At 50.2% G+C, this 27,402-nt stretch overlaps 1 protein-coding gene across 1 annotated transcript in view; it reads left to right on the top strand.

Annotated features, from left to right (window-relative positions):
- Nucleotides 1-5,420: 5,420 nt before the first annotated feature.
- The window catches only part of FAM178B (family with sequence similarity 178 member B), an 85,435-nt gene continuing 63,453 nt past the window's right edge, over nucleotides 5,421-27,402 (top strand). Inside the window, exons 1-6 of the mRNA XM_088026214.1 lie at nucleotides 5,421-5,690; nucleotides 7,200-7,261; nucleotides 9,174-9,269; nucleotides 14,538-14,690; nucleotides 21,252-21,357; nucleotides 25,109-25,193. Of these exons, the coding sequence (XP_087882340.1) occupies nucleotides 5,436-5,690; nucleotides 7,200-7,261; nucleotides 9,174-9,269; nucleotides 14,538-14,690; nucleotides 21,252-21,357; nucleotides 25,109-25,193 (757 nt within the window). The 5' untranslated portion in view covers nucleotides 5,421-5,435. The remainder of the gene's footprint in view (nucleotides 5,691-7,199; nucleotides 7,262-9,173; nucleotides 9,270-14,537; nucleotides 14,691-21,251; nucleotides 21,358-25,108; nucleotides 25,194-27,402) is intronic.

The raw sequence follows: 27,402 nt of genomic DNA, 5'->3' as shown, positions 1-27,402 counted from the left end.
TGACCTAGACATGATATGTCTACCCTTATGCTAGTACCACACTGTTTTGATTACTGTGCCTTTGTAGTAAGTTTAGAAATCAGGAACTTTGAGTCCTCCCACTTTATTTTTCCTTTTCAAAATTATTTCAAGGTCCCCCGTGATTTTATATGCATTTTAGGATCGCTTTTTCCACTTCTGTCAAAAAAGGCCTTTGGGATTTGGACAGGGATGCATTGATTCTGTAGACCACTTCAGGGAGTTTTACAATCTTAATGATCTTTGGTATGTTGTGTTTGTTTGCACTTTCCTCTAAATATTTTTTTTTTAAGATTTTATTTATTTGTCAGAGAGAGAGAGACAGCACAAGCAGGGGAAGCAGCAAGCAGAGGAACAAGCAGGCTTTCCTCTGAGCAAGGAGCCCAATACAGGACTCGATACCAGGACTCTGGGATCATAAACTGAGCCATCCAGGCGTCCCAAGTATTTTTTAATTTCTCTTATGATTTCTTCCTTGATCTGTTGGTTGTTTAAGAGTTTGTTGTCTTAAAAAAAAAAGTTTGTTGTCTTATTTCTACATATTTGTGAAATTCCCAATTTTCCTCTTTTTTTTATGTCTAGTTTCTATTGTGATCAGGAAAGATACTTTATAAAGGATTTCCATCTTCTTAAACTTATTGAGACTTGTTTTGTGGTCTAACATATGGTCTATCCTGAAGAAAGTTCTATGTGTACTTTCAAAGAATGTACACTCTTTGCGAAGAGTGAAGAGTTCTGTAGATGCCTATTATGTGTAGTTGGTTCATGGTGTTGTTGAAGTCCTCTGTTTTCTTTTGATCTTCTGTCTGGTTACATTTTTGAAAGTAGGATAATGAATTCTTCAACTATCAGTTTATAACTGTTTCCCCCTTCAACTCTGCGAAAGCTCTCTTTTGAGGTACATGAATGTTTATAACTATTATGCCTTCTTGGTGAATGAGTCTTATATCAATATGTCATGGCTTGCTTTGTCCCATTGTAATTTTTGACTGAAAATCTGTTTTGTCTAGTGTTAGGATAGCTACTTCAGCTCTCTTTGGATTTCTTTGTTCATGGAGTATCTTTTCCATCCTTTCACTTTCAGCCTATCTGGTTATAAAGTGAGTTTCTTGCAGATAGCGTATAGTCATGTTTTTTCATCTATTTTGCCAAGATCTACCTTTTGATTTTAGAGTTCAATCCACTTACGTTTACAGTAATTACTGATAAGAAAATATTTCTGCCATTTTGGTATTTTGTTTCCTATATACCTTGTATCTTTTTTGTTCCTTAGTTTCTCTATTGCTGTCTTCTTTTGTGTTTAATTGGGGGTTTTTTGTACTGTATCGTTTTGATTCCTTCTTCATTTCCTTTTCTCTATATTTTTTTAGTGGTTACCCTGGAGATTATAATTTATATTTTAAATTTATAACAAACTAGTTTAAATTAGCTTCAAAAGTATAAAAAAAACTCCGCTCCTGTACAATTCTATCCTTCCCCTTTATGTTTCTGTTGTCACAAATTACATCTTTTAACATTGTGTGTTCATTAACATAGGTGTATACTTGTTGTTTTATGCATTTGACTTTTAAATCACATGGGGGAAAAAGAGTTATAAACCAAAAATATAGTAGTACTTGCCTTTTTTATTTGTGTATAAATATCACATAGTTCACAGTCTAGTTCAGGTTAATACCAACTTAATTTCAATAAGATACAAAACTTTACACCCCTATAGCTCTATTCCCACCCCTCCTTTGTCCTGTTGTTGTCATGCAAATTGTATCTTTAGACACTGGGCCCCCATCAAGACAGGTGTGTAATTATTGCTTTATCCAGTTGTCTTTTAAATCAGGAGAAAAAGAGATACAAGTAAAAACAACATTTATACTTTTATGTATATCCACGTTGTTACCTTTGTCACTGTTCTTTTCTCTTCCTATGGATTCAAGTTACTTTCTAATATCCTTTCACTTCAGCCTAAAGAATTTATTTTAGTCTTTCTGGCAGAACAGATTTGTTAGAAACAAATTTTCTCAGTTTTTGTTTATCTGGGAATATCTCATCTTCTCCTTTTTTGGAGGATAGTTTTACTGGATACAGCATTCTTGGTCCCCGGTCTTTTCTTTGTGCACTTTGACTATTTCATCTCACTGCTTGCTGATCTCTGGGGTTGATGAGAAATCACCTGTTAATCTTATTGAGACTTCCTTGTAGGTGATGAATCACTTTTCTCTTCATGCTTTTAAGATTCTCTCATTGGTTTTTAACAGTTTGAGTATGATGTATTTAGGTGTGGATCTCCTTGAGTTTATCCTACTTGGAGTTTTTTGAGCTTCTTGGAAGTGCAGTATTCTTTCTGTCCCCCTCCACCCCCGCCATCTCTATCTCCATCTCTCTCTCAACTCCTGGAACTCCTATTATGCATATATTGGTGTACTTAATGGTGTCATACTGGTTTCTGAGGCTCTGTTCATCTTATTCTTTTTTCCTTTTGTGCCTCAGAATTGACTGTCTCAATTAACCTCTATAAAAGTTCACTGATTCTCTCTTCTGCTAGCCTGCATCTGGTGTTGAAGCCTTCTGCTTAGTTTTTCATTTCAGTTTTTGTACTTTTCTTTTCTTTTTTTTTTTTTTTAAAGATTTTATTTATTTATTCATGAGAGACACAGAGAGAGAGAGCGAGAGAGAGGCAGAGGGAGAAGCAGGCTCCCAAGGAGCAGGGAGCCCGATGCGGGACTCGATCCCAGGACTCTGGGATCATGACCCGAGCCGAAGGCAGACGCTTAACCATCTGAGCCACCCAGGCGCCCCAGTTTTTGTACTTTTCAACTCCAGAATTTCTGTCTGGTTCCTTTTTATAATTTTTAAAATCTTTATTGACAGTCCCTGTTTGATGAGAACTCATTCTCTTCTGGTTTCTTTTAGTTCTTTGTTCACCATTTCTTTTAGTTCTTAGAGCATATTTGAGACAGTCGATGTAAAGTTTTTGTCTAGTAAAGTCCAATGCCTGGGCTTCCTCAGGGACAGGTTATTTCCTTCTTTTTTTTGTCTATGAATGGACCACACTTTGTTGTTTCTTTGCATGCCTTGTAATTTTTGTTGAAAATTGTTCATCTTGAATATTATAATGCAGTAACCCTGGAAATAGGACTACCTCCCCCCATCTGAATTTGCTGTTGCTGATTGTGATTTGTAGTTGATTGTTTAATGATTTTTCTAAACTATTTTTATAAAGACATTACTAATTTGTTGTGTGTGGTCACTGAAGTCACTGTTCCTTAAGCTTAGTGGTTAACTGGTAAGTAGTTAGAAAATTCCTTAAATCCCACCACCGCCAGCACAATAAAACTCTTCTGGTATTTGCAGTTTGGTTCTGTGATGGAGTACTCCCTCAAAGCTTAGGCAGGCCTTACTTAGGCAACTCTGCCTTCGCCTTCACTTCCTGCTTATGTGGAGCCTAATGATCAGCCAGAGGTTAACACTTACCATCTTCTGGGGTCTTTCCTAAACATGCATTAGCCCTGGGCATGCATGTGGCCTTCTGGACTCTGGTTTATGTGCGAGCTTTTTAGAATCTTTTTTCCTCTGCGTATCTTCTTCCTCAGCCTCTTCCTTTTCAGGCCGTTCAGACTCCCTGCTGCTTGCCTCACCTGTTATCCCTGCCCCAGGTGGTTGTGGCTGACAGACTTGCCTTTAAATGCTTTCAACAAATGCTGCCCAGGAGGCCACTTCAGCCCTGAGAAAGTTCCAAGTGAGAGAAAACAAAGGTAAGACCCTGAGTTGATCTCTCAGGGAGCCAGGATACAGGTCAAAACATACAACCACAATTCTTTGAGAACGAAGTTTATATTACCCTCTCTGTCACCAGCAAAGCCACACCAGGAACACAGCCTCCACACCAGCTGCCTCTTAACTGGGGGTGGGGGATGAAAATCGGGTAAGTTCAAAATCCAGAACACAACTGTACTGAAATTTAGCAGCTTCTTTCTTCATTAAGCCTTTCCCTGCTTATTGTTAGTTTCTTGTTAAATTCCAGAGTTCTGTAAGTGTTGGTTCTGACAGGTTTTGTCAGCTTAATTACTGCTTTTGTGGAGGGACAGGTTTCTGGGATTCCCTAATCCCAGGTATGAACATTTTGCAGTTATTTTTATGTTAATAGCGTGCTCTCTAAAAAGAATAAGCCATTTTAGAGTACCAACAGCAATGTATTTCCTCACAGCCATGTCAACATTTATTATAAATTTTTAATTTTTTAATGATTTCATTATGATTAAAGAATACCTCATAGGCATATTGATTTGAATGTCTTCCATTTTGGTTGGGTTTGAACCCTTGTTGAGTTTGTGTTTTTTGTAAATGGTTGTTTCCTTTGGTCAGTAGCCCATTCAGATATCAGTCTTTCATGTACCTTTCAGTTTATCTGATCCTAAGCCTGAAATGACGAGAGATGTCTGTGTGTGAGGCATAATCCATCTCAGCTATAGACGGACAGCTCCTAACGCTGGAGAAAGCTTGTTGGGCCAGCCCTGGGTATCTTTAAATCATTCATTCATTCAACAGAAATGCACCAAGCCCTACTGTGTGCCAGGTCTGTGCTGATTCTGGGGGAAATGACAGGGACTAGAGAGCCCTGGCCTACCCCTTGTGAGCAAACAGTTTTTATAGGGGTGACACCGAGCAAGCAAGATGTGCAGAATGTCATCTCAGAACACATCTTTTCTGTTGAGCTGTACTAGTTTTGATTTTATAAAAGTTTAAAAAAAAAAAATGTCCATACACTTGCCTATCACATCCTTGAAATGAGAGGTGACAGCCCATTTCACCTCAGCAACTTGATCTTCATGGTGCATGGACTTGGTCCTTAGGGTAGAGCTGGAGGGGGATTTCCCTCCTGGGACCAGTGGGCCCAGGCCCTCTTCCATAGGGAACCTAGAACTTCAGAGCATTTAGCTTTCTTCTGGAGGCTCACGTCACCTGACAGACAGTTCCTTCCAGGACAGAAAGCCCAGCGGTTTGCAGATGGCCAGGCCTGAGAAGACTGCGTCAGCCCTTCCTCAGAACGAAGGTAGGTGTCTCTCACCTGCACAGGTAGAGCGGTTCTGAGGCCTGAGGCCATGAGGGAGTGGACAAGCCACGGTTGAGGGATTCCCCTCGCATTCTGCCCACATCAATCCGGAGCTGCCCCCTCTCCTCACCCAGCATGGCACAGTGGCCGGGGTGGTGGTAGGTGAGTGAGGGTACCACAATACTCTGTCCTATCCATAGGGGTCCAGGAAGCTGAAGTGTTGCCCCTCCTGTCGCCCAGCCTGAATGGCAGCTGCTTCAACCATCCCCTGCACCAGGGGCTCCTCCACCCCACCCGGCGCTGCAGCAGTCCTACCTCGGCTCCAACTCCTAAATTGTCAAAGAAGCCCAAGGTGGATGCAGCCAGGGACATGTTCCCCACTGACTGGAGCCCACCACCTGTAGAGTTCCTGAACCTGAGGGTACCACTGGCCGGCAGGGGGACCCCAGCCGCGAGGTGGGTGGGTGAGGCAGGGCCACAGGCCCTGAGGACATGGGCCCACCAGCTGCCTGAGGAGTTAGAGCAGGAGCCCCAGGAAAGTCTGGCCTCACTGGAGGAGCCGTTCTGGAACACGGCAGGCCCAAGCCAGAAGGCTGCAGCTCCAGTGGTGGACACCCACAGCTTGGTAAGCCAGTGCCCCCCCCCCCCCGGCCTCCTCTCCTTGCTGCCCTTTCTCAGTCATCCCCAGGCCACTCCCTTTTTGGCCATTCTTCCTTGGCCATATCCCAACTGCCCTTCATTGGCCACTTCCCCCTAACTATCCCTCCTCAACCTCATACCCCCCCACCTCTCCCCAGCCCTTGGACCCTTGTGGCTGGGGTGCATCTCTCCCCTTATTTCTGCTGCTAACCTCTGCTAACAGATGGCTTGGGTGGTGCCAAATTTGATGCTGCTTCTGTATGGGAGCCTTCAAGGCTTTTGTGCCTAAGGTTGAGGTTATCCCTGTGGGGAAAGGGGGACCTTGGTGCCTGGGTCTAAGTTAGGCCAGGCACAAAGACTCAGGCTGACTCTGGTCCAGTGGATTGGAATGTCTCAATGGAAACTTCAATGATGAACTTTAAGCTGGGTGGGAATAAACAGTTCTTGCTAGGTAGACTGGGAACACTTAAGGGGCCCATGGATCCAGGAAATTTATTTTGAGAATAGGGCTTAATTATTTGTTTTGTTTGGTTTTCTTTTTAAGTAGAAGTTTTTTCTTCTTGTGGGAAGTCTTTTTTTTTTTTTTTAAAGACCTTATTTATTTGTCAGACAGCGCACAAGCAGGGGGAGAAGCAGGCTTCCTGCTGAGCAAGGAGCCCGATGTGGGACTCAATCCCAGGACCCTGGGATCATGACCTGAGCCGAAGGCAGACACTTAACCGACTGAGCCACCCAGGCATCCCTGGTCTTAATTATTTATAATAGCCCAAGATTGTCAATAATCTAAATGCCTACCACTGGGCGCCTGGGTGGCTCAGTTGGTTAAGCGACTGCCTTCAGCTCAGGTCATGATCCTGGAGTCCCGGGATCGAGTCCCACATCGGGCTCCCTGCTCAGCAGGGAGTCTGCTTCTCCCCCTGACCCTCTTCCCTCCCTCTCTCTCTCTCTCTCTCTCAAATAAATAAATAAATAAATAAATAAATAAATAAATAAATAAATAAAATTTAAAAAAATAAATGCCTACCACTAGGGAATTAATACCTTATGGTCTAGTGCTACATTAGAGTACCCTGAAAGTGGTTTTTTTTTTTTTTTTTTTACTTATCTCTTTGGTATTGATATGGAATGACCCTCAAGACATACTATTAATTGAACAGAGCCAAGGCTAGAATAGGGTTCATAGTTTGCTATCATATGCGTTATGGATGGGGGAAGTCTGTGATGTATGACTGCTTGTCTGTGGATAAAATGTCTCCGAAAGCACACAGAGGAGTGAACACCTGTGAGGAGGGGCCTGGGTGGCTGGGGATGCAGGTGAGGGGAGACAGCTTACCGCATGCCTTTATACTTCTCGAGTTTTTAATCATGTGAAGGTATTGCCTATTCAGAAACATAAACAAGATAAATAAAGGGCTTAATTTAGATTAATTTTATTCTTCTCCCCCCTCTGTCTGTCTTTCTCTCTGTCCCCCATTCTCACGTCCTATTTCTCCAGTTCACCTTTGGGGCCTCAGAGAGCTATGTCAATAGCTTGGATTACTTACTGCAGGAGAAGCGGTGAGTGTGGGAAGAGGTCCACCATGGGGTCTTAATTCTGTGGGGTTGGCAGCGATTTCAGGGGGTTGTCCTCTAAGACTCCTAGCACATTCCCATCAGGATCGAGCAGCCTACCATACTCCTACACAGCATGTCTCCTGGAGCGCCCTGTGTGCTCTGATTAATAGTGAGCGTGGGGTACGGTAGTCAGGTCAAAGGGGGGGGTCGTCTGGAAGGCAGAAAGCCCCAGACCTCTGCCACATACAGAGCCCTCGTTCAGGGGAGCTCATGAATCTTGGTTTGGTGTGGGTGGGATGCAGGGGGAATCCCTTGCTCTCTTCTGCCCAATTCATGCCCATGTGGGGGCCTCTTGGCTCCCATTCAAGCATTCCGTGGGAGAGAAGGGGAAAAGGCAGATGGCTTTGACAGAGGTGTACAGCCTGAGCATTGCCATGCCGGTGGTGTGGGCAAGTAAAGCTCATCAAGGCACCCAGCATTGGGAGATTCTTGCTCTGCCGGGTCCTGTGCCAGGCACTGGATATACGGAGGTGATAGTGCAGGCCTGCTCGCCTGGGGATGTATCCTAATGCTTCTAGTATTTCCCACGCTGTGAAGTGGCTATGGAGGGGCTGGAGTACTGGCACCTCAGGTAACCTGAGGGTCAGAAAAGGCTCCCCACAGGTATCCTTATCTTTGAACCTAGGAGAATTAGGAGATCTGGGGGGGGGGGGGGCATCATGGGTGACCACACATGTGAAGGTGGGTATGACAGATATTCTGGTGGCCAACTAGAACTGGAATTCTTGGCACTGGGGAGTGGGGGTTGGGGCTTGACATAGCAGGAGGTGCAGCCAAGATGTGAACCGGAGCTGGGTCACGAGAGGCCTCATGCACACAAGGTTGAGTTGGGAGAATTTTAAGTGGGTAGTGATGTGTTTCCTGCTGTGTTTCAGAGATCACTAGGTTGCATTATGGAGAATGGATGGGAATGGGGAGAGAGGAAGTAGGGTGAATGGTGATGGGGTGGGGCCCTGGGAGGAGGGCAGTTGGGGTTATGATGAGTCTGCTGACCTGGGTGGCTGGGACTCTGGAGCCTGTGTGGAAGGGAGTTCAGACCTAGACATGTGGCTTCGGAGAGGCCCGGGCACATTCAGTGGAAAATCATTCAGTTGTCACTGGCTGGGAGGATCCAAACTCCGGATGGCAGCCTGGACTGGAGGTAAAGTCTTTAAGAACTGAGGACCTTTGGGCAAAGGCAGGGCAAGCACCTGGAAGGGCAGGACAATGGCTGGGGAGGCTCCAAGGCTGTTGAGGGGCCAAGGATCAAGAAGGCTGAAGGATGGACTGTGCCTGCTCAGGGGTTTGGTGTTGTTCGGGCAGGAGGGAGGTGAGGGAGTCAGGATTCCAGCAACATAATGGTTGGCATGCAGGGCTGTGGTGGGGACGGGCCTCTGAGGCTGGAGACCAAAGGGTAGGGAGAGAAGGAAATGAGCAGGACCTGGAAGGGCTGCCCTTGGGGCCGGAAAGGCAGGCCGTGTGTCGGGGGCTCCGGGAGCCATGAGCCTGGGGGCCTCTCCAGGTCAGTGTGGCCAGACCCTGGGAGGAAGAGAAGGGGCTAGGCACGGGCCTGGATGTGTCAAAAAGTGGGCACATCCTAAACAAGGTACACAAAGGCGGGTTTGAAGTTGTGTGGTGAAAATTTTCCTTCAGGCCTGTCTGCTCCTGTCCGCTTAACCAGAGATGGCACAGGTGATGCGATGTGATGCCTCTCCCCCGCCCCATCCAAGTCCATGTTGAGGGCCTTTACGCAGGAGTGCAGGGAAGTGTCCCTATTCCTAGGCCTTGACATGTTCACAGGGTCTGCAGCCCAGTGCCTGGGTCACTTGACTGGGGACAGTGCTGACCTCTGTTGCTGGCTTTCTGCTCCCTGCAGGGACCAAGCCTTGGAGCGAGAGCAGGTGCTTCTGCAGCACCACCCCCATCTCAGCTCCCTGGATCTGGATGAAGTGCCTCTCAAACCTGAGCACAGGTGGGGGACGTGGGCACGAGAGGGGCAAGGGCCTGGCCACTTGTGGGGTCTGGGGCGGGGGGGGGGGGGTAGTCCACGCACCTGCCTCTCAAGGCAAAGGATTTAAGTGTTGACTGGCTCTCATTTTCAGACAGAATTTCAACCAGCAATCTGTGTGTATTTATAAGTTCTCAGGCTGCCTCCTTTTCTTAAACCAACATTCAAGAAAACCCCTACATTCATTCATTCATTGATTACAGAAATATTGGATCCTCTACTGTGCGTCAGGATTCAGCGTGGGCCTTTGAGAACGCAGAGATAGGAAAACACGGCCTACTTGGCCCCAGTTGTCCACCCAAATTTATGGAACCAGGTCACTTGGGGGAAGTAACTCTACAAAACCACAATCTAAGAGAAAACTGTCTTTAAAGGGGAGAATATGGCCATGTGACATTTTTCATCCCCCCGCCCCGGAGAAAAGAAGGTTGCTTTTGTCAGTGCTATCATGAGGGGAGTGGGGTGTCTGCCGGCCATGATCTAACTGGGCCATTGGCTGGAGGGAGGGCTGGTCTCATCTGTACTGCAGTGTCTCAGAGGTGCCGAGAGACCAGTTTGAATCCATCATCAGGGTACCCTGTTAGCCATCCATCTACCCAACTGTCTGGCCAGCCAGCCAACCAGCAAACATCTACTGAGTCCAACTTTGTACCAGGCTCTGTTACAGACTCTGGGGATACAGCAAAAGCAAAACCAGACAGAAATCTCTGTCCTCCTAAGCGAAGAGAGGTAACAAGTGCTCAGGAGAGAGGATAAAGAAGAGAGGGGGTGGGAGGAGCTTGGAAGGCCTGTGAGATTGCGCATAAGGATCAGGGAAGACCTCGATGAGCAGGTGGCTCGCTTCTAGCAGGGCATTGTGAAGGAGACGAGAGGCAGCTCTGGGGGCCCTGCAGGGAGAGCATAGTGGCAGCCATGGAGGGGAGGGCTGGGGAGAGGAGGTCCGGGAGGCCAGGAGTGGGCTCGATGCATCAGCTTCTCTGTGAGCTAGCCGCCAGTGAGCTGAACAGGACCCTCTGCTGCCATGTCAAGGATAAACTGGGGAGCCTGGGGCGGGGTGGGGGGGTGCAAGGGCAGAAGGAGGGAGACAGGGGCAAATGAGCCATAGCAGGTATCCTGAGAAGTAAGAGGCTGGGAGGGAGGGAGGGTGGGTGGTAAGGAGTAGGCACAGTCTGGATATATTTTTAGGGTAGAACTGACAGGATTTGTTGATGAACTGGATGAAGTGTATGGGAGAAAGAGGGGAATCAGGGGGTACCCCCCAGGATTTGGGCCTGAGCACCTGGAAGGTTGGAGTTGTCTAATTAAACTGGGGAAGACTAAGTGACGAAGACTGCGGTGGGGGCACTTGTGAGGTCAAGAGTTCATTTGGGGGATCCCACGGGCGAGACCAAGGAGACGGCTTGGATCCCCTCTTCTGGAGAGGCAGGCCCAGGAGTCACCAAGGTGACGTTTAAAGCCACAAACTGGATGAGCTCACCTGGAGAGCAAGTTTAGAGAGAAAACAGGCCCAAGGGGGTGCAATGTAGAGGTCACAGTGACCTTGACAGGAGCGGCTCTGGTGGAGTGCTGGGGGTGAACCTGACTGGAACAGGCCCATAGGGCAACAGGAGGAGAGGTCGAAAGAGAAAAGTGTGCAGTAGCTGAAGGGGGAAGTAGAGTCAGGAGAGATCTTTCTGTATGTCTCCCTTCCTTTTCTTTCTTTTAATTGGTTCCTCCCTTGCTTCCTTCCCGCCTTCCTTCCCTTTCTCCCTCAGGAACCAAGTGCGCCGGAGGGGCTGGGGTGGACTGCAGGGGATGAGGTCACCTCAGCCATGTGGCTGAGGGCATGTTGGTCAACACGCACTAGATCATCTGCCTGTCCAGGCTTGGGCTTTTTTTTCTGTCAGCCTGAGTTAGGTTATTAAGCATTCGTCTAAGCAGTGATAGGTCAAGTTTTTGTGCACACTCTAAGTTAGCATTCTGCTTCCACTTACTAAGGGAATGTTGAGTGACAACCTACAGACTTCTTTGGAGCTTCCATTTTAGGACCCCCAAATGGTTTACATTGTTTTTATTGCCCAGAGATGGTTATGAACATCACTGTGGCTGGCTGTTTGCTTTTTTTCCCCTCAAGTTTTTCTGATAACCATCTCTGGACTTGATCAGGGATTAGCAAACTCTGTATTTGTAAATAGTAAATATTTTAGGCTTTGAGAACCATGCAGTCTCTGTGTGCAACAACCACTCAACTCTGCTGTTGTAACAGGGAAGCTCCCATAGACAATACATAAGTGAATAAACATGCCTATGTTGCAATAAAACCTCGTTTACAGCAACGGGCAGGGGTTGGCCGCAGACGGCAGTTTGCTGACCAGTGGCCTTGGTTAGGAGGACCCCAGCCTCCTCACTGATACTTTCCACTGTGAACACCTGTGAGTGTTCAGATTGGAACAGCCACCCCACATAGGTGGAAAGCTGCTAACATGCTGCCTAGAGGCCCAGAGAACGGGTGCCATGCAGGGCGCACAGCAAACCCAGAAGGGCAGATGTGGAGACTGAATGGAAGCTCTGGGTTTGGGCTAAAGGCCTCTTTGGACAAGAGTGCCTTGGTGGCATCATAAGTGATAAAAACAGTTGTCTAAGTTGGGACTCATGGATTTGTTTCCAGGTTTCCTACTCAATGGATACATAACCTTGGAATGAAACCTTTTAAATCCTCTTTAAAATCTCAGTAGTGGGGTGCCTGGGTGGCTCAGATGGTTGTCTGCCTTGGGCTCAGGTCATGATCTCCAGGTCCTGGGATCAAGCCCCACAGCGGGCTCCCTGCTCAGCGGGGAGCCTGCTTCTGCCTCTCCCCCTGCTTGTACTCTCTCTGTCTCTCTCAAAGGAATAAATAAAAACTCTTTAAAAAAATAAAAAATAAAATCTCGGTAGCAAGAATAACTATTTTAGCTCTTGATGTTTCTACTGAGTGCATCCAGACTTCTGGAAGTCATGGCTTGGGTGTTTTGAAATTCCCCACAGAAGAAAGGGAGTTATCTGGGGAACCCGCTTAAGCCAGGTGTCCCAGGCTCTGAAATCACCGATGATTTTCTGGGCACGTGACATTTTCAAGTAGTACTTTGAGAAAGCCTTTTTGACAACAGCCACTTTGAGGTGGTGGTTTTGATGTGGGATCATTTTGATGGGACAGTTCGACTCTCTGCTTCAAAGAAAATTACTCACTGATCACACAAAGCCAACAGCTTTTTCTATCCCTGAATGGGGCCAAGGAGGGATGTGGATCTGGAAGGGGTGAGGCTGCGGCTAGGGGCCAGCCACCATCTGCCAGAGCAGTTGTCTGTGACCAGGAGTCACACGCTGGCCGTGGATGCCCGCCGTAGAAGAGACCCACAAGCACCCAGAGCCCAGCATCCCCTCATGCTCTAAGGACTGGCTTGCAGTTTGAATGGATGCCATCCTATGTTCTGTATTTCTTAAAGTTAAGAGACCGTATGTGTGTGCTGGGGCAGGGGACAGGGGAATATTTCAACCCTAACATCATCCTTTATCCTCACTTTGGGGCTGTACAGGAAATCCCCAATTAGACGTGGAAGAGTCATCTCAGAACTCTTAATAATGCACATACATTATATTTAGTATCACAAAAGTCCCTTTGTGTGATGGTTTGGGGGACAAGACTAAGACCCTTTTACAGATGAGCCTGATTCCTACAGACTTAATAATTTGCACCTTTTCCTTAATATACGAGCAACATAAGCCATAGATCCTCAAAAGCTGAAATGGCAAAGAAATGAATAAAACAGAAGAATGTTTTCCCGTCTGTGTGGTGGTTTGCACAGGCCGCTTGCAAAAACCCACAGAAGCAGAAGCTCCCCGGTGTTTTCATGTCATTTCCGTACCGTGTGCCATTTCACCCTCCGGACGGCCCTGTGATGAGCATCAGCACCTGTTCTCGGGTCGGTGGCCAGAAAGGGAGACAAATCTTCTTGGGCCAGTGGTGGGCTGCTAGCTGCCCTGCCTCCAGCACCCGCTGCTTACGTCCCAGACCCCGACAGGAGCCCTGGGTGCTGCTCCCCGCTCCGAGTTCACCGTCCTCTGGTGACAGGAGGGGATGCAGTGCTTGTAGCTTGTTTTCTTGTGCTGTTTTTATTGTTGTCAAATGTGTGTTCTGTCTCTACAAAATCAAGCAGAACACAGTTGTATGAAGTAAACAGGAAATGTCTCTTCTGCCCCCTCCTCCAAATCCTATCCCCTAGGGATGACTTCAGCTCATAGCTGGGCACGTCAGATGTGTGGGGGGTGTTGCATGTTTCTAAGAATGTGTGCATACGTCTGTGTATACCTGTACACACGCATGCACACACACACACACACACACACACACACACACACACACACTCTTCCTCTTCTGAAACTTGGCTGTTTCCACCCACCAGTGCACTGTGGCTGGTCTGTCATGATGCAAAGATTTACTTTGTTCTTAGGAATTGTCTTAACTGCCTCCCTTTTCCCCACTCCCTCTTAAACAGGTCATTCAATCCTGACAATTTTTACCCCTCCCAGTAGAGTTGGAATGTATCCCTTCTTCTCTCTGTTCCTTCCCTGTCTTGGGGACCCAGCTCTGATCTACTAATTGGACTCACAAGGCAGGGCCTGGGCATCTGGGCATCCCTGGGAAGTCCTCCTGATCACAAGAGCTTGAGGACTGGTGTCCCAGAAGAAGCATCCAGGCTCCTTCCTTGTGTGGATGCCCTCCCTGACCCTGGCCGCACCCAGAGCTTCTCTCCTCCGCCCCTGGCAGACCGTGTAGGCAGTTTTGTGGTCAGCCCATTTGCTGAAGGCTACTGTGGTGATTTATTTACCCTTCTCCTAGACATGCAATGGCAGCCCACGCCTGACTCATCCTTCAGCACCTGGCACCCACATATCGTGGGTGCTCAGTGAAAGTTTGAGCTGAACAAAGGCAGTGGGCGGCGCTGAGTTTGGGAGCAGGACTTCTGGCTCCTGAACTAAAGCCCTGAGGAAGGGGCTGGGATGCAGGACGCAGAGTGGGATGGGGAAGAGCTCCTGAGTCTGCATCTCGTAGGCTCCTCCTTTACCAGCAGGTGGCGCTGTCCTCCCCCCCAGTCTTTTCCCCACCAGGCCGCGGTTGCAAGGCAGGGGCACCATCTGGCTTTCCCTGGCCTCCCTCCAGGCTGCAGACCAGGTGTGCCTGCTGACACGTGCCTCTCCGGCTCCTTGCTTTGCCAGGATGCTGGTGGAGAGGTTCTCCGTGTCACTGCAGGTCATCCCACCAGTACATCCCGGGGAGACTGTGTTTCTACCCAGGCGTCAGCCCCTGCACTGCCTCCTGGACCGTTCACAGCTGAAGCCACGTAGCCACCTGGAAGAACTGTTCGTCAGGTAAATGTTGGCATGGGATGGCCAGGCCTGGTCCCTCATGGAGCCCAATGATAAGGACTGGCCCAAATGAGGAAATTCAAAGCTGTGCTTGAGCCAGTTTGGATATGTCAGCTTTCAAGACTATGGGATGAAATAGTCCCACATGTCTGCTTATAATATTTAATTTGCTGATTTGGTTGTACATACTTTTAAAAAGCCCTACATTGTCGCAAATATTAGGTCGGTTGTATATTTATGTATTCATATTGCTTTTTTCCTCCCCCACACCCCAGTTTCATGGAACAACTGTAGTCAGACTCACCATTACATGCCTTTGGGGTGATGTCTCCCTCAACACTGGAGCCGCTTTCTGGGCCATCCAGCAGTTTTCCAGAGCACGTCATCGTCACTTCCATCTGCTCATTGGAGACACCACCCTTCTTCCGTCCATGTGTGATGCTAACACTGAAAAGTTTGTCCCCAGCCCTAAGTGCACACTGTGTAACATTAGGACATTAGGCTCAACTCCGTGGAAGGAAATTTACGTTCATTAACGCACAGCCACGGGCTATGTTGCTTTTTAAGGGGATTTTAAAAGCTTGACCACAATCACATCCAACAGTTGCAGTTGTGAGTTCATCTATCTGAGATTAAGAGAGAAAGCCCGCAGGACTCAGTGCAGCTGACCACTCACACTCATGAGGCCGACGCCCTGCTGCGCCTTGGTGGCCAAGGGGGATGGGGAGGAGGCTGCGGGGCCAGCACCAGCCGGTGGGGAGCACAGAGGTTGAACTGTCTCTGGTCTCTTGAAAGCAGGAGTCTTGTGATGGTTTCCAGCTATTCAGGACTTCCTTGGTCTATTTCACTAATTCTAAAGCCATCTCATATCACGGGAAGTTTCAAGTATAGATAGCGCAGTGTAATGATTCCCCATATAGTCATCACTCAGCTTCGGCAACCAGCAGCTCAAAGCCAATCCTGTTCCATCTCTACCCCTGCCCACTAACATTATCCCCTCAGGATTATTTTTAAGCAAATCCCAGACACATTTAATTGAATCTGTAAGTACTTCAGTGTCTGTCTCTAAAAGATAGGACTCTATCCTTAGATATAACTTCAATGCCATTATTCCATCTAAAAATTACAAATCCTTCATACCATTGCTATCAGTCGGTGTTCAGATTTCCCCAGTCATCCTCTAAATGTGTATTCTCTGTGGTTCAAATCAGGATCTGAACAAGGCCCTAACGTCACCATTAGTCGTAATGTGAGTGGTGAGAGAACATTGCATTGCGTTGATGCCTCCACATATTTAACCATTTTCCTCAGCATATATGTTACTTCCAGCTTTTTTATAAGCGATGTGGTAGAGAACATCTTCATACACAGATATTTGTCTGGAGCATAGCCCCGGAAGCGACGTGCGGGGACTGGACCTGCGCGTCTGCATATTGGTAAAGGCTGCTGTCGCCACGCTGAGAAGGTGTCTCATAAAGGGTCGATGAAAAGGGGAAAAAAGAAACCAGGGTTGACGAGAAAAGGATAGCGGCGTTGGAGAAAGAGGAGGGGCGGGGCAGGAAGCGGAGAGAGGAGAGGAGAGAGGAAGGCGTCTCGCAGAGCTACCTCAGCCGGCCACGGTCTGGGTGACAGCAGGGCTCCTGTCCCAGACTGGACGGCCGGCAGGAAGTGTTTGACAGCCGACAGGGCCCCCGCAGCGGTGACCTGGGGGCCTGAGCAGCCCTGCCAAATGGGGCCAGGTGGCCGGCCCGCTCCCCTGGGGTGAGGAATTCAGACCCTCCTCCCTCAAGTATGCTAATGAGGCACCGGAGAGGCGGCCTCGCCGGCCGGGAGCCCAGCCCAGACCCTTTCTGGAGGAATGCCCGCCGCCTTCCACATGGTCCGGTTGGAGGGGGGGGGGAGGCCTGCTACGCAGTGGGTAAGGGCCACTTCCTGAAGGTCACCATTTAGCCTTGGGGTCACTCTTATTTCCTGTTTGTGCCAAGGACCTCAAGCCCAGACACAAGAGAGGGAAATAGTGGTTCAATAATTACCCCGTTGTGTTCAGCCGGAAGCGTGAAGACGAAGGGAAAATAGAAGGTTACTTGATCTCTCAAGAGGCAGTAGGGTTCAGTGTTTTGCCTTACAAAAAATTAAAACTTTGTGAGATTACAGGTAACTTTTATTTTCCTTATTATACTCTTCTGTATTTTATGACTCCGTCTCATTTTTAACAGGGGTTTTAGGGGGAAAATGTGAATGCGAGTTTTAAGAACTCCCTCTGGAAATAGATCCAGGTCTCCTTGCCCGTCTGGGAGGAGGGGTGTCATCTTTCCGCTCTACAAAGTGGGTGCTCTTGGCATGGGGTGCAGGGCAGGTGCGGGAGGCCTCGGCGCCTGGGCTCCGGGGCCTCGTCCGGGGCCTCGTCCTCCCGGGCCGCACCTACACAGGTTTCTGTGCAAGAACACGTCTCCTGGAGCCCACAGCCCCTGGATCAGAGATGGCCTGGCCGGCCCGCCCTCATTCATCACCCAGCTGGATGTGTGACCTCAGGTCAGTTCCCTGGAACCAAAGTCACATGCATTTATGACAGAAGCTGGTACCAAGGCCTGAACTTTTTCCTCCCTTGACAGCCGTTCAAAAGGAAATCCGATCCCCGAGTGGAGAAGCGTTGGGACCTATGCCCACATGCAGCTCAGAGGCCAGTGATCTCCCTGGGAAGGGTGGAGATTGCCTGCTGAATGATTCATGGTCCTCTCTGGGCCCCCACAGAGTGCGCTGGAGTGTGTGTGGGGGGGGTGTCCGCCACTGTTCTGGAGAGGTGTTCACCGTGTGTGGTCAGGGAGCCCTTCCTCCAGGAACACGTCTGCAGGCAGGAGGCGGCGTGTGGGTCTGAGCCGTGTGGATGTCCATGTGCTTGTGCACTGGGTCTCCCTGAGGCCGAACTCGAGCTCCGGTTTTGCCAGGACCTTTTCCTCTTCCTGGTGTTGCTGGCAGGCGGGTCCGAGGACCTGGGGGGCGGGGGGAGTAGGAGTTTCCTTCAGGACCAGCCAAACAGTCCCTGGCTTCACGCAGGACGGAAATCAGATGTGAGCCAGCAGAAGGTAAAAAGCAGAGTTTAGTGAAAATCTATAGAGACAGAGACGAAGTGTCCAGACAGTGGGAAAGGAAAAGAGCAGGAAGTCTCATCTTTGTTCGGGGTCTGAGTTTTTTACTGAGGATGGTGGCCTCATGTATGTGTCTCCTCAGACATCCAGGAACCAGTTAAAACAAAGACGAGGGCCCAGGTGTTATTCCTTGGAACCAGGGGGTCTTCGCGTCCAGATGTCCAGTCCTGGGTCTGAAATACGCATATGATGGCTTCCTCCCCTCCTTCTCACCTGGTCCTTCCTTAGGTGGTATCTATTCTAGAGATCATTAACTCCTTGTCCCTTACAAGGAAGACATAGGCTATTTGCATTACCAGGCATGTGTAGAGTGAGGTGGGGGTGCAGGTCCTAGCAAGAACAGAAACAGGATAAGAAGCAAAAGAAAACAAATGCTTTTTTTTCTCATGGGGTCCCTTCTGTCTCCCCATCTCACTGGCAGGCCAGGGTTGAGGCCCGGGTGAAATCAGCAGTTAACAGAGACTATGGACGGAGCTGAAGGCCCAACTGGCTCCAACTGCCCCCCAAAATAAAGAGCCAGCAGAAGCAGCCAGCCGGGGTATTGCTGGGATCCCTGGACTCCTGACCCGAAGGGTGCTCACTCATCTTTAAACAAAGGAAAGAGAGGAAAAAGAGGAGGAACACGGATGAAAGCTCTGACCATTACTCCTTTCTGTTCTCCCTAAACTTGCATTTGAGGAACTTGGCAAAGACACAGAAACTGATACCGTATAAATAACTACACTTGGTGCTTATCCCTCTGCCATCACTTGGGATTCCCAAGGCATTTGGATCCTTTGCCCTCTAGGACTGCTGCCCAAAAAATAGATGAAGATAGCCTAGCAGAATGTTGACTCGGGCATCATCGGGAACACACAGTCCAAGTAGAAGGTCACAGCTCTGCCCGAGAGCCCAACCTGCTGACCCAAGCTGGCCTGTGTTTTGTTTGGATTCCCCTTTGGGGCTAATCCCCATCTCCTCGCCACGGGGGCTGGGGGTTAGCAGTATTCTGACCATGACGGTCTCTCATCCCAGGTGGGAACCTCTCTTACTGGGATCCTTAGAGTGGACAGCTGGGGCTTCTCGCCTAGCCAGGCCTGCGTGGCATCTGCTGCCCAGAAGGCTCTGTCCCTCCTCTTCTCACTCCCGGGTCCTCTGACATTCTCAGGATGGCTTCTGACTTAGCATTGGCTTTGCAAAAGGCAAAGCACCCAGTTGGACACCATGTCCGCATTCTTGGCTTGTGGACATAAAGTGGGTTTTTGCAAACTTAACAAGTAGTTCTGTAACCTAAGGTTTTTGAGCTTTCAGTACACACACCTACTTTGCCCACCCTTTTCCTCCCGGCTTCCCCTCCTGCTGCAGATCAGGGCAATGTCTGCACAATCAGCCTTGTCCCTTGCATTGAAGGTGAGAAGGCTCGTGGTTCCCCTGAGGTGAAGCAGCACTCGGCTTGGGATCCAGCCGCCTGCAGAGATTCCTTGCATCTTATGGAGCTCTAAGCACAGAATTCCTTGAAAGCCATTTGCTTCAAGGCGCAACTGGACCCCTCCTGCCTATCTCTTGCTCCTTGCCTTACAGGCCAAACATCCCTGGGCAGCAATGAACTTGAAGGCAAACTGATCTTTTCTCTGGCAGAAACTGAGCTGCAAGGCTGGCATAGCCAAAAGGAGACATTGCAACCGAAGGGTAGCTCTCCCTCGGAGCGGCAGTTGGAAATGTGTTGATCTGAGCCCACAGGGGCTTGTACAATCAGTTCTCCTACTGAGAAAGTGGTGGGGTGCCCCCCTGAGCTGAATGCCAGAGCCGGAGTCTCCTTAGAGTCCCTGGAGCACCAGCCTCCTTGCCGCATGGCCCCTGGCCAAGACCTGCCAGTCCGTGAGGTCTTCCAGGCATTGTTCGCTGGGGTATTGTCTGCACTCGGGGTGCTGTGCTTGAACCGCGCATGCATTGCAGGGTCAGCCCATGAAGTGTCCGTGTGGCGGAGCACGTGAATTAGAGCAGAGTGCGCCAGCAGCCCTGGGGTGCACACGTGTTCGTATGCACAAATAAAGGTCTATTTTAGAGCAGTCAGCTTCACAGACCTAGAAACAAAGCCGCTTTCTCCTCTGAACTTAAATAATTTGGAAAAAAATATACAATTTGTAAACTGCCTGGACATACTCAAGGAGACAGCAACTTGGCTCAGAGGAGAATCTTTGTTTTGGAGCATTCTGTTCCTGGCAGATTCAAATATGTCCTTTTTAAAAAGAAGAAGAAGTTGGGCTGACTGAAGAAATTTCTATCTAGAGTCATGACTTTAAACGCTGTCTAAAATGTTCTTTGTGTGGATTTGGCCGTTAAAAAAAAAAAAAAAGAACAGACCTGAAATTACTTTTTTCATTTCCTAGAATCCCTATTCATTGCCTTAGGAACATCGTCTAGAACAAGAGAGCAGAGGAACATTCACAAAATGCAGAGAGAGTAGGAGCCGCCTTCCCCGAACCCAGCCTCCCTGCAGGTAACCAGGAAGGGTGATGAAGTCCAGCCAGCCACTCTGAAGTGACTTCTCCAGCATCTTCCACCACAGGCCCTACGACCACATGAATCATTTCAACTCCTTTTACAGGGACCTGGGATCCTGCCTGCCCAGACGGTCTAAGGGGCGGGCGGCCGAGGACTCAAAGCTAGGCTCCTCTGCATGCTGGCCCTTTGATTCTGAGAGCTCAGGGCAGCAGGGAGAGGCCCAGCAGGGCCCTGTTGTGAGGGGAACCGCAGGGTAGGAGCACAGGCAGGAGGCGAGTCTCAGTGCCACCCCCTGCCCCTCAACACTGCCCCTCCCACGGTTTCTGAAGAATCCTCTGCGGCACCCTTGTTTGTTCTTTCCTTACCAGAACGGCTCCGTCTTGGGCCCCTTTCTGTTATTTTCCCGTCTTCTCAGGTGTCCTTTGTGTTGGAAAAACACAAGACGGGGCAGAAACGCTCTGTGTAACCAGACCCCAGACTCAGGCCCCACGTGGGCCCCGCAGGTAATTCTGCCTGCCTGTGGCGGCCCGGGGCCCTGGGCTAAGAGCCGTGACTCCCGGGTTCTCTCCTCACTTCCCCACAGGTTCCTCCTGCGACCTCCGTAAATCTCTTCGTGTCCCCCTCCGCCACGGGGAAAGGACAAAACGTACTGTCCAGTCGTGTGCTTAAAACACTGAGAGATGTTCACGGAGATCAATGGATTCTGGCAATGGCATGGGCTGTTTTTCCTTCTGACAGCTTCTGGCGTCAGGGGCTCTAAGCGTTTGTGTCCCTAGCAGGTGCTGTCATGATTCTGGCGTCCAGTGAGGCTGCAAATATGGAACACCACCTTCCCCCCGGTTTTACTGAGACAGGCGTGTTGAGGAAAGGCTGCCGGGCTGCCTGCGTGGAGGGCCCCCCACCCACCCCCGACCTCACTCCTCTGCCTCCGCAGCTGCCCGCTGGCCCAGCAGCTCTCCTTCCTGCGCACGGGCCTCCTGAGCAACCTCTACCTGCACACCCCCGACTGCCCTGTGGCCCTGCTGCAGTGGCTCTTCCAGGTGAGGTGCACAGACCTGCCACTAGGTGGCGGGAGCACGCTGGCCCGACAGCACGGGCAGGGCTGCTGAGGGGGAGGATGGGCACGTCCCTCTTTTGACTTTGGGTGCTGTGGGGTGTGACCCAGCCCGGGGCAAAAGGAGGGAGGGAGGCAACCTAGGATGCCCCCGTCGTCACGGAGTTCAAGGACCAGCCCATGGTCTCGCTCCACTCCCCACCAGAGTGTGTGCCTCATGCCGTGTGGCCAGAAGCCCTCTCTGTGACTCCCCGCTACTCAGCAGGTGCTTCCGTTTTGTCTAGGCTGCTCCTCGCTCGCTACTCCCAAGTCACAGGTCCGGGCCCTTGCAGCGCCCTTGGAAGTGTGAATGGCCCTCGTGAATTTACAGCTGGGTGTGTCCCGGGTGTTTGAGCGTTTGCCTCTCTCCGTGGAGTCGTAGGGGGCCTGGAAAAGAAGTCTAGAACAGCTGCCTCTGTCTTCCCCTTTCTTCTCTTGCCCGGGCTGCTGGAACGTTTTGCCTTGGGGCAACATGCATTCTGCCCTGGGCTTAAAACCTCCACCCTGAGAAAGAGCAGCCTGCATAGCCCAGGGACCAACTGCTGTCATCTGAACGCAAGGCATGAGGATGCTGGCCTTGGCCCCCACCCAGAGACACCCCTGCCTGGGGATGGGCAGGTCACAAGTTCCAGCTGGTCTCATTCCTGCCAGTTGGGGCCTGGACCCCAGCTGTAAATTAGAGCCACCATGCAGGGTGGATTGTTCTAGGAACTCCTCAGCCTAGGCAGACTGGCTGCCTTCCAGAAAAGGCCCTCCAGCTCTCTCCTCTCCCGTCTGGGATCCTTCCCATGGTGCCCCTCCCTGCCCGAGAGGAAAAAGTCCTGCTCAGCTCCTGGGGCTGAGTGTGGCTGCTCCCCTCGCCCCTCCCCCAGGCCTGATGGGACTGGCAGGCCTCGAACAGGAACAGTGCTACCATTCTTCTCTGCCCCTAGTCAGTGCAGCTTCTCTCGGCTCCTTGCACAGTATATGGCCAAATGCACAATCAGGCATTGGGAGGCACAAAGGGCCCATCTGAGACGTCGCCCACAGAGCGTCCTTGTGTGACCCTGACACAGCATGGAGTACCTTCCCTGTCAGTCAACACGGGAGCAGGGGGTGAGCCCTGCCCGGCTCTGCTGGCTCTTCTCCCACCACCGTCACCTCAGCAGGGGGCCAGAGAACAGAGGACCCAGCCCCATGGCTAGACAGACGCTAGGTGGGAATTCCAGCTCTGCCATGTACTACCCTGCGACCTTGGACAAGCTGTTTAATGCCAGCTCTCTGCCTGAGTTTCTTTGTAAACTGAGACCGACAGTCCCAGGTGAAGACTAAGTGAGGAATTCCTGTGACCTGCCTTGTCCATAAGGCCCAGGGCCTGGACATCATGGGAAAGGGATGATGTTAGCTCAAAGGTTCTGGTTCTCCACCTTCAGGAAGGAGAAACGAAAGTTCCTCCTTCCCCTACGGCTGAAGCCAGATAAGTGAAAAGGGTGCACTTGGCCTTGGGAGCCTTCTGGGCAAGACTCTGCCCAACATCTTTGTCTCTGGAGGGAGAAGGAGGAGCAGGGCACCTGAGGTCTTATAGGCCTTCGCAGGATGGACTCTTTCTATTTCACTTTGGAGGTTTTGCCACTTGGAACATATCTTCCTATAGTAACAGTGGCATTCATTCATTCATTCATTCTCAGGCATGGGTCAAGTTCCTGCTACATAGTAAGCTCTAGGGATAGAAAGATCTTGGAAATGGTGTCCCAGGTAAATGTGGCCACAGAATGTGGCCGTGGTGCTCAACCCACTTCAGAACCTCACATTGTTAGTGGGGAGTATGGTTGGGAGAAGGCAGAAATCCACGGGGGCTGCCTGAAACTGTTGGTGGGATTCTCCTAAAGGTTCCTGAGATCCAAGGGCAGGGATATGGCTGGGCCTCAGGAAAAGCTAGAATCGGGAAGGTTTAGGGTTCGAGGACAGGCCTCAGTTTCTCTCTGTTCACCAGGCTCCATGGCCAAGTTAATTCCCAGGAAGGAGAGTCTTATTGGCCCAAAAAAGGTTAAGTGACAACCCCCCTCCCCAGTCCAATCAAAAGCAGCTAAGTGAGTAGGGTCACCGGGCTGCTGGGGGCTCATATATATGCCTGGGGTTGATCTGAGAGCTAAGGGATAGGTGAGCTAGGCAGATTTCTCCAACCCCACTCATTCAGCTTTTTTTGGGGGAAGAACATCCTGAGTTCTCATGGAAACTAGATCCTGCTGCCCACCACCCTCCCTCCTCCTAGTGGAGTGTATGGTGGCCCCTGGGCGAATAGGCTTTGGGCTTAGCGCTCACGAATTACTAAGCTCGTCACTGGAGCCCTAGTGTGTACCTGGAGCAAGGTGAGCCTTGGCTGGGGAGGGTGGACAAAAGTGGGTAGCATATGCTGTCAGTGAATGTCTATTCTTGTTGGAAAACTGTAAGTATGAAGAAGTTACAAGAAGCTATGAGAGGAAGAGGAAGCAGAGTTCTGGTATCATAGGCCTGGGCCTTGGTGGTTTCCTGGAGGTTCCCTGGGGAGGGCTCCCAAGAGCCACACCTCCGGCCGAGGGAGAGCACCGGGGAGAAGGAGAAGCTGAGTGGCAGAGCAAATTCAACAGGCCACAGCCAGTTCTGCAGGTACTCTGGAAACGGGGTGACCTTTTAGAGTTGTCCCAGTTGAGGCAAGGGGTCCAGGCCCTCGGACTCCGGTATTGGCCAGGCCAGACATCAGACTAAGGCTGCGCTCAGAGAGGGGGTGCGACCTTGACTGAGGCGCTCCCTCCCTGCAAGGTCAATGCTAGCGAGGGACTTGGCTCAGAGCTCTCAGCAAGCAACAGCCCCTGGGGATGAGAGCTTCAGGCCTGAAGAGGGGATGTGCCCAGAGTGTCCACACAACAGGCTTTGCTCAGCACTCTCAGAAGGATGGTATAACGTGCAGCATGGCTGACCACGGGCAGGAACAGAGCTGCCAAGGCGCTGCCCCACCTCTAAGGCCTGGCCTCCTCTGTGTGTCCCCAGGCTGGATGGCCCTGGGGGGAGGGGGCGGGGGGAGGGTGCTGGCCCATTGTTCATTTCCATGTCATGTTCTCTCCACATTGCAAATCCCCACCCTGATGACCTTCAGACTCAAGGAGCATTCAGGTAAAGATCCCAGTGAGTTTGAGTCAGATGGGTGACCTGCACCCCCCACCAGGTTATTTGAGGATCCTTACTCAGTACCAAGTCCTTCCCAGAGCCAGTGGCCTAAAATGTAAGTTAAGGCAGTGACCTGGAAAGGATGTAAGAATCATGGAGAGTAGCTGACTTGTCATTGTCCAGCTGAGTGTACTTAGTGCTTTCGAGCTATGTCTCTTCCTCACACTGGCCTGTCCTGGAGGGGCATGGCTGTGGCCACAGGGAATGAGGGGCAGAAGGACCAAGACTCTCATACAGGGCGGTGGACAGAGTTTCAAGTCACATAGGCTTGGGATTGAATCCTGGCTTTGCTGCTTACTGGCTCTGTGACCCTGGGGAGGTTGCTTGACCCCTCTGAGCGTGATTTCTTCATCCGTAAAATGTCACTAAGGGCAATATCCTTCTACCATGTGGACTTGTGAGGGTTAAATGGGATTTATTTAATATGGAGTAATGAAGGTTTACTACTCTTATACCATACTACTATTATGCCAGCTAACCTAAACTGCTTTTTTTTTTTTTTTCTCTCCTCCTAGCTGTTGACATGGCCTCCAGAAACTTCTTCAGGAGCCTTTAGTCTCCTATGGGATCTCAGCATGGATGGGCTCTTCCATCAGTCTGGTCAGTACTAAGGAGCAGGGTGGAGACCTGAGCCCTGAGTACCCAAGCTCGAGAGCCTGCATAGTACACAGCTCTCAGCAGCCGTGGAGCCCAGCATGCAGGAGAGGTGCTGGTGGGGACATTGCGTCAGCACAACATGGAGACATCAGGCCATCTTTGGCTCTGGCTCCAGTATTAGTAAAAAGCTGAGCCAACAGGCTCCTTGGCACCTTGATCTGGCTTCAGATCCATGTCACTGTGGCCAAGTGCAGGCTGACCTCACAGACTCTTGGGATCCCAGAACAGTCTGGAAGGTGAGTTTTCTGGATTTAAGGGGACAGCCTTGCCTCTGAGTTCTTCCTGAGAGCCCCAGTTTCCTCGGGTGGGTTTCAGGAACATCTGCATCAAGTCAGGGAAGCTCCTTGTGTTGGAGTCACGAAAGGGGAAGGCCTTGAAGCTGTGCCCCCACCAGCAGTCCCTCTTGGCTCCTAGGACATCGGAGAAGCCCCTAAGTTTGGTCCGGGCAAAAGTGAGAGCCTTGAGTCTATACCTTGGTCCTGGCATTGAAGGGGTGCTTTAAGTCATCTTTATAGTTGAGGATGTTCAGAGTTCCACAGAGCAGTCAATTTCCCTTTAGTGGCTGTGCCCTTACCAGGCTGCCCTCATTTGGTACCTGAACCTAGACACTTGGGCACTGAAAAATATCATGTAGCCAGTGGAAAAGTGCTTACGGCAGACAAGGGGAGGGATTCACAAGTGTCTAGACCCCACCTTTGCCCACAGCTGTGGTCTGCCCACACCCCGCCCCCCGACTGAAACTCAAAAGCATGTAGCTCGGAAGGCCAGTCATGGACCCACGATGCACCCTGAAGCCCCTGCCTCACCAGCCCTTCAGATTTCTGCTTTTGTGCCTCTTGTACTTCAGGAGTTGGCTGAGCCGAGGCCCATCTGTCAAATGAGGGTATTCCAGACCCCTCCTGCTCCCCCCGCCCCCACCCTTCACCCCTCCATCTGCGCGCCGGGACCCTCGTAACTGAGGTCCTCTGAATAGCACTAGTCCTGGCGTCCCCATCCTTCTCATAGCCTCTGCCCCTGCAGCCTGGGCTGCCCTTTCTTGAGCCTCTGGGGCCTCCTCTGCGACATGCCTGCCCTTTGGGGGAACAGAGGCCTTCCTTGTCCTGCTCTTCTCCTCCACGCAGTGGTATGTGTCTCCTCCTGCAGGGGCAGAGGGGACGTCCCACTCTTCTCTGCTTCTTGCCACATTGTGCCTGATTTGCCCTCCCATCAGGAGGGGCCCGGAACCTGCTCTGGAGTTCTCGGCCAGGTCAGCTCTGGCTCCGGAACGTTTCTCATGGCATCACCTGAGAGCTCAGCCCAGGCTTCTCATTCTCTCCCATTGGAATAGAGACTGGCCTAGAGAATTCCATGCCCAAGGTCGGGATCTTGACTGATTTGGGGAAAGTCAAAGGCCAGGTCCGCAAAAGAACCAGAAGCAGGACTTAAACATATGTGTACACCCACATTCAGAGTAGCATTGGTCACAATAGCCAAAAGGTGGAAGTAACCCAAATGTCACTGGAAGATGGGTGGATAAGCAAAACATGGTATGCACATGCAGCGGAGTACCATTCAGTGTTAGAAAGAAGGGAAGTTCTGACACGTGTTCCAATATGGATGAACTTTCAGGCCCTTGCGCTAAGTGAATAAGCCAGACTCAAAAGGACAAATACTTTCCACTTATGGGAAATACCTACAGGTGTCAAATTCATAGAGACAGAAGGTAGAATGGTGGTTGCCAGGACCCAGGGGAAGAGACAATGGAGAGTTAGTGTTTAATCGGTATGAAGTTTCAGTTTGGGAGGATGAGAAAGTTCTGGAGATGGACAGTGGTGACGGTTGTCCAACAATGGGGGTGTACTTAGCACCAATGAACTACACACTTCGAAATGGTTAAGAACAGAAAGAAAACTTTATGTTATGTGTTTTTTACCAAAATTAAAAACAAGTTTAGAGACAAGAACTAGGGACCAACAGAGAACCTACCAAAAGCTGGAACTACAAATCAACCACCAGTTCAAGAAGCATGTGCAAGGTTAAGTTAGATCCAGGATTGATATAAAAGGAAGTCATGCTGCTCAGGATTCGTTAGCAACTTGAGGTGTTCTGCAGGTCCCTGTCCTCTGTGGGACACAGCCCCCTGAGGCAGAACCTTGAGCTGCCTTCCCTCCCA

This window comes from Eumetopias jubatus, unplaced genomic scaffold (genome assembly GCF_037043125.1).
Source record: "Eumetopias jubatus isolate StellerSeaLion01/CBP00866 unplaced genomic scaffold, mEumJub1_p1.0 scaffold_9, whole genome shotgun sequence".
Classification (NCBI taxonomy): Eukaryota; Metazoa; Chordata; class Mammalia; order Carnivora; family Otariidae; genus Eumetopias; species Eumetopias jubatus.
The sequence above is the reverse complement of the archived record's forward strand: the minus strand, read 5'-3'. Positions and strand labels throughout refer to the sequence as shown.